The sequence below is a fragment of the Eucyclogobius newberryi genome, unplaced genomic scaffold (assembly GCF_026437365.1).
Source record: "Eucyclogobius newberryi isolate DKJ021-1_F unplaced genomic scaffold, fEucNew1.0.hap1 SCAF_16, whole genome shotgun sequence".
Classification (NCBI taxonomy): Eukaryota; Metazoa; Chordata; class Actinopteri; order Gobiiformes; family Gobiidae; genus Eucyclogobius; species Eucyclogobius newberryi.
This window is the reverse complement of record NW_027315790.1, coordinates 15,306,813-15,314,021: the sequence shown is the minus strand read 5'-3', so window position 1 is coordinate 15,314,021 and position 7,209 is coordinate 15,306,813. Positions and strand designations below refer to the sequence as shown.

Below are 7,209 nucleotides of genomic sequence, written 5' to 3'. Positions count from 1 at the left end.
GCACACGCACACACACACACACACACACACACATATATAATGCATAGGCCAGACGGGGCTTCTACTGGGTTTGGCTCTAGCCTGACATCTAGCGACGCCGGGTGCAACAGAGAGAGAGAGAAGAGCACATGGAAGGCACAGGACGGAGGGGAGAGAGTGAGAGAGTGAGAGAGTGAGAGAGAGAGAGAGAGAGAGAGAGAGAGAGAGAGAGAGAGAGAGAGAGAGAGAGAGAGAGAGAGAGAGAGAGAGAGAGAGAGAGAGAGTGGGAGGGGAGGAGGAATGGAGAGGAGTTAAGGCTGTGTGCGGACATGCTCCAGCAAGCTTTTAAGTATAAATTATATCTAAGCTTACAGTATTATTTTGGCTGTGGTAATGTTTTACTTTTACGAGCTAATGTCTGGACTTTACACTGGACACTGTGTAATATACAGATTTATTGTGGGTGCGTGCCAAAAAATTCAATGATAATCAAAAGTATTTCAACTCGCAAAAAAACAGAATACAAGTGAAGATTGTTATTTTTTATTTTCATTTTAATGACATTATACACTTGCTCTGTCATGTATTTGAATGTTTGAGTCCACATACTAGACATTGTCTAATATGTTTTAAGTTGTGGTGTTGAAAAAGTTGTTGTAGCGGGTGGTGCTAGTTGTAATACAGATATTTAACAAAATTAAACATGTACTTTACAACTTATTACCATTGTACTTAGGATATTTTACTCACTCATGAACAAACATGCCATCAAAGTTAAAAAAAAAAGGGGCCCCTGACCTCATAAACCCCATTCTCCCCACCGCCCCTGTTCAACATTGTATCTAAATTTAAAACACATGGCAAAGCACCATAACATTAATAATTACAGTTTTGCTTTTGCCTGGCCCATATAGAGCTGTGAAGTATCTTGTAAACAGAGCTCTTATCCCCCCCAAACCTGTGGCTGCTCTGATGTAGTAATGGTGTGTAAATACTAGGTTGGCTCCCGTTTGTTTGGGTGGGTTTTGCCCGCACTCTCCTCTGCTCCTGACTAACACGCTCCCAAGTCGCGGCTACAATTTTACTGTCTTCTCAGCATTCCCACTTATTACAAACCCTCTATATATAGTCCATACTCATCCACATGAAACTAATGGCGGTTCTAAGTATATCCCCCTCGCACCGGGGTAAAGGACACGGTGTTCCTTTAAACGTGCAAGTTTCTTCCATTGGAGTCTGACAGGAATGAGGTCAGACACAGCGATCCTCATTGCACATTATTATTATTATTACCACTTTTTTATTCGACCAATGGGAGCGGCGCGGGGCGTGTCCGGGGTGGAAATCCGGGATGGAGACAGCAGCGGATTGGCGCGCGCGGCTGGCGGGGAGGCTATAAATGCCGGAGGTCGCCGTTGTTGTGTTTACAGTAATATCAGCAAAGCGCACGGGAAACAGGGAGACTATGAGAAAACGCAGCAGCTCCATACAACCACATGGTTCCTCACGCGCACAGAGCCAGGTTCATTTGAGGGACCCACAGCGGCGACTGCGAAAAGTTCCCGGGAAAGAGTTCAGCCCCACCGGCAGCTGAGAGACCGACACGCGCGCGGATTACATTTGCTTTTTTTGTATTGCCTTTTTGGACAAACAAGAAGAAGAAGAAGAAGCAACTTTTTCCCCCCCCAAACAGAGACTGAACTGAGCCTAACTGAACAAACTCTGAACTTTTTTTGTTTGTTTTGTTGTTGTTTCTGGTTCCTTTTCCCACCATGGTGCAGCACATGAGCCACGCAGACAGCGACAGGGACTCCACGGACACCGGGGACATGGACCTGGAGATGGACTCGTCTCCCACCCCGGAGTCCCCCTCCTCCGCGGACAGCAGGAGCGGCGGGGACTTGGCGTGGTGCAAGACGCCGACGGGACACATCAAGCGGCCCATGAACGCGTTTATGGTCTGGTCCCAGATCGAGAGGAGGAAGATTATGGAGCAGTCGCCGGACATGCACAACGCGGAGATCTCCAAGCGGCTGGGCAAGCGGTGGAAGCTGCTCAAAGACACGGACAAGATCCCGTTCATCCGCGAGGCGGAGCGGCTACGGCTCAAACACATGGCCGACTACCCCGACTACAAGTACCGGCCCAGGAAGAAGGTCAAGTCGGGCGGCAGCAAACCGGAGAAGAGCGGGGAGCGGAAAGCCGGCGCGAGCAAGAGGAGCCCGGCGTCCAAAGCGTCATCGTCGGCCACGAGCAGAGCGCACAGCAAGCAGAAGCAGCTGAGCCTGGACTACGCGTCTCCCGGCGACCACCAGTCCCTCTTTAAGTCCCGGTCCGCGTCCGGCGCCCGGCAGATCCCGGACAAGGCGAGACGCAGCGCGGAGCTGAGCCCGTCGGCGGCGGGGGTCCCTGCCAGCCCGACCCTGAGCAGCTCGGCGGAGTCCAGCGACCCCTTCAGCCTTTACGAGGAGCACAGCCCGGCGGCGAGCAACTCCTCGTCCGCCTCCCCCTCCAGGTACGCGCGCGCCTCCTCCCCCACGCCGTCCGCCTCGCACTCGTCCTCCTCCGTGTCATCGTCGGACGAGGAGTTCGAGGACGAGCGGCTGGAGATCAGTCCCAGCCCGGGCGCGTTCGAGGCCATGTCCGCGGGGGGCGGCGGCGGCGGCGCGGGCGGCGTGGGGGGCTTCTCGGACGCGGAGCTGGACCGGGACTTGGACTGGAGCTTCGGGGAGTGCGGGGCCGGCTCTCACTTTGACTTCCCCGACTACTGCACCCCCGAAGTGAGCGAGCTGATCTCAGGAGACTGGCTGGAGTCCACCATCTCCAACCTGGTGTTCACCTACTGACACTTAGGCAGAGACAGGGGTCCGCTTTTTGTTCACTAAATGATAAAAAAGGGAGCAGCGGAGGAGACGGTACGCGCCCGCACGCGCCCGCACGCGCCCGCACTCATGGACAGACGGGCACGCGCGGAGCAGACAGACGTGAGAGGGAGAGAACTAAATGCTTAGTTTGCATTTGTGAATGTAGAGCAGCAGAGCGCAGTGAGACGCAACCCGCGGTGAACTTTTTATGATGAACTTTGATGTTACATTTGGCTCGGAGCAGAGTAAGTCACGTTGTTTTCAAATGGTATAGGCAATTCACATTGACCATCAAGTTGCTCTTCAGGTGTTTTTTTTCCTCCAGACAACACGCATGATAACGGGAGGATTTTGTTTGTAAATGTTCATTGCTGCGTAACTTCTACGCGTTTGTGTGACCATATAACAGGACACAATTCACTATCACCAGCTTCTCTTTCAACGGCAGGACTTTTAGACTGATTCCAAACTTCAGAAGCCCTTGTATTTCTGAATCTTTTGAAACACTCAGTGCACAATTCAGGACCAATGCTCCCCCTCCCCCTGACGCGCATCCTTTCTGCCTCGTGCTTCAACTTTGTAGTTCCTCTGTGTCAGACGGCGTTTCTTTTTTATATTGATGTATTTATACCGGCCAAACCTTTTTATACATAGAAGTATTGTTCTCGTACAGGTCTCGTTTGTGTTTGTGCACATACACCTGTCTGTATCCAGTGCAGGAGGAAGGAAGGGCTAGAAGTGTATCTTATTTAATTCAAAAATGTCTCTCACTTTTTCGGAGATGTTGAGTGTGTCATGATTTTCTACTTGTATTTTTGTACAAAATCTATTGGAGCGGGGGTTTCCAGCGAGTGGGTAGGCATTGGCTCTACATTGGTGTCGCAGAGAGCGGGGTTTGTTTGGCACAATCTGACCTCACACAGTGTTTACAGTAGTTACCCACATGCTTCTTAACGGCGCAGTGACTCCATCTTTCACCAGCCAATAAACAGAGGCCGACGCGTCTGAGTGGCCACTATTTGCGCAGACCCCAGAGAGTCACTGTTTTCTTTTCCTGGATAGAGCTAATACCTCTGTGTGCTTTTTTTTTGTTTTAGTTTGTTTTTTTATCAAGATAAGTTTTATTTCAAAACCACTGGATGACGTTCACACTCATTCCACTTTGCCTAGACTTGGAGGGAGGGAGGTGTATGAAGTGCTTCATCTGTTATTGCGCAAATTGCATCAAAAAATAGTATTTAACCTTTCTGTACCTGTTGGTTAAGTATAGCAGGCTAATTGTTTTCCTATATTATGGCATGGCAAATAGCATTTGTATTTCAGATTCAGGTATATGTAGCTATAGCTGTTGTGTTTAAGATTTTTAAAAGAATAATAACATGAAGATATTTATGTAAACTGACTGTACTATAAGCAAAGATTGTGTGTTTTATGTATGATCAACGACAGGCACTAGGACAGCCATCTTTGGACAAGTTAAAGATGATTGTGGTCCATGAGTTTCCTCTTCTACTACTTTTTTATTTTGAAAAAAGTCCCCTCAGACCATCTTTTTCTCTCGTCCTATTTTGTTTTTTTTGTTTCTCATTTGTGCAATATGCTGTGTATGAACATGTTTTGTCAAATCATGCCAATATCATTTTGTTGATGTTTATTGCTCTAAAACCAGCCAATGTTTGGGTCAATCACTGCCTCTCAGACCTCTGTACAGATTGTTGTTCAGTTTTTTATTTGTTTTTCTTTTCTTCCAAGAAGGAAATAAAATCAGCTGGAACTGAAAAGTACTAAATGTTGTATTTCTCTTTCTTCCTTTTGAACCTTGAACACTCACTGCTAATTGGGTATTCTGTTCCTCCTTTACTCAACAGCAGATGCATACCTTTCCAGTCAAAGTTCGCATGGTACTATTAGCAGTAACAGCAAAAATAAAGTAAAAATACAAATAACATTTCATTTTTTTTGCATCAATCATCTTCAGCAATGAATGAAGTGGTTTTCCTTAAAAGTACTCAAAAGTGCACACGCTTATCCAAATATGATCTTAGTAGGACTTGTACTACATTAATTACTACCTCATAGAGTAAAAGTGTTGAAGACGAGCTTAGTACATTCTCTCTTTGATTAAAAATAAAGTTGTACTCTTATTTATAAAGTAGAATAGTATTAAAATATATCCTAATACCATAAGCTGAAGTGTTACTTGCAGTCAGGATTGCATTTATTTTAAAAAAAAAAGCAGGGCAGAAAAACACTTGAGATATTATGACACAAATTGATAATATATTATCGATTTGACCTCAAAGTATCACACCTTCATTTCACAGAACACATTTATATTTACATTACATACATACGTACATACATACACAGGCATTCGGGGAGCGTTTGCTTGTCTAACACGTCTGGTTCTGAGGCCACCGAGCCGTCTATGACACTTTAAACAGCAGTATCGATCAGCCCATCTAAAAGTATAATATCATTACGTTCCTGATCACAAATCCACTTGTGGGCCGTGCTTCGTGTCCCGCCGCAGACTCAGGTGTTTGCCTTGTGAAGACGTGTTTGCTGTAGGTGCAGACTGGATCGATGCCGGGCCATGCATGCGGAGAATCGATGGGAGTGGTCTGCCTCACTGCCTCCATTTTTTTTTTTTTCTTTTCTTAAACTCGGTGTGATTTTCCACGTGCAGAAAACGTGGCTGCCATGGAAACACTGTATCCAAGAGAGGAGAGAGTGAGAGGGAGAGAGAGAGGGGGGTGTGGCAGCAGAGCATGGCTAGAGATCTACCAGGGGAGAGGACTATAAGCATGTGTGGGGCTGAGGGACAGACCGGGTGTAGACGAGAGAAAATGAGTCACAACGTAATGATTTTGTGTAATGTTTTGTGTGATTTTAAGCAGGATTTGGGAAACATGCGGCGTGGTGTAGAAAAAGACCCAATTTCTACTGAAAACACAGTCGGTTTAAGATTCTAACGATCAAAAAGGATATAAAACGTCATATAGTACGATTTGTAAATGGTGTGTGTTAAAAGAGCAAAAACAGGTCACACGCTGTCAATTTACAATTTTTCTTGCAGTGTTTTCAAAAGCTGAATCTACAGCATTTCAGTGCAAAACAAATATTATTCAATCCCTTCTTAAGCAAATGCCTCAGAGATGCAGAGATGGCATCAAAAACTGAACAAAAACATATTTTCAACAGAGAGATGTCTGTTTCATCAAATTAACTCTGAATTTTCTTTCTTTCTTTATATTAATCTGCTTCAAATTCATTCATTGAGCACCTGAACGTGATCAGAACTGTGCTCATGTGGCAACTGGAGCAAATCACACGTGTTAGATTTAATTTTCGACTTTATTCAGATTCAGGGTCCATTTTAAAGCTGCACTGTGTTGCTTTTCTGGGAGGAATGCTTTGTGCAAGGAAATGTTATGGCCTTCAACGCCACCAAGTCAGATCTGTGTAGAGGCAACTCCGCCGTCCACTTTTTAAGCAATAACAACACCTAAATGAAGGCAAGAACATTTCTGGTGTCTTCTTAGAGAAAAGCTGGTGGTGAATGCTCCAAATCCACCTTTAAAATACACAACGCAAATAACAAGCAAAGAGATAATTACACATAAAAAAATAACAGTTATACAAGTGAGTCCCATATGCAGTGCAATCACTTCGGTTTAACTGAAATGGGGTAAAAAATGAAATATCTTATCCTATCCCAGCAGCTGTACTAAATAAATACTTTAGACAAATCTCATGGTTATTGATGAGTTTATAATCACATAATCATGGACTTTAAGCTACAGCTGTTTAGTTTAATAGTCGAATTGTCGTTTTTCCTAGTAAAACATTTATTTCCTTTGTACGTCGAGACTTTGTAAATATGTCATCAACCAAATAAAGATGAAATATGGTGATTTGTTTTTACATTTTGATTTAATATGGCCACTGTCTTTGTTATAAAAATGTCTTTAGAGTCTGATTACACAAATATGACCACAATTATTTGTATATCGACTAGTCAACGATTAGTTAATTAATCACTGCAGCTCTATAGCCTTTTTAGATGATTCTATTACTAGATTTACCTGCTTATCCTATTATCTGGCACAAGCAGAAGCACCAAAACTCCCCCTCCTTTTTCTTTTTGCTATTTTCTTCCAAAAAAAAGAAAAAGAAAAAGAAAGAAAAGCACAGGGAGCACGCTGGTCCCCAAGGGCCGGGTGCAGGGGGGAGCAGCGGGAGGGAAAGGCCCATCAGACATTTCTGCAAGGCATGACTGGATAGAAAAAAAAAAAAGTAGTGGGTGTGTGCTTCAAAAACGCAGCGAAACCGGGGGGGGTTTGCTCTCGGGCCTGTCCCAGAG

General features: G+C 44.9%; 1 protein-coding gene across 1 annotated transcript; it reads left to right on the top strand.

Annotated features, from left to right (window-relative positions):
* The first annotated feature begins 1,677 nt into the window (after positions 1-1,677).
* On the top strand, positions 1,678-4,632 carry sox4a (SRY-box transcription factor 4a). The gene has a single exon (XM_072447709.1). It carries the CDS (start codon positions 1,752-1,754, stop codon positions 2,823-2,825), a length of 1,074 nt encoding a protein of 357 aa, XP_072303810.1. The 5' UTR covers positions 1,678-1,751; the 3' UTR covers positions 2,826-4,632.
* The last annotated feature ends 2,577 nt before the right edge of the window (positions 4,633-7,209 follow it).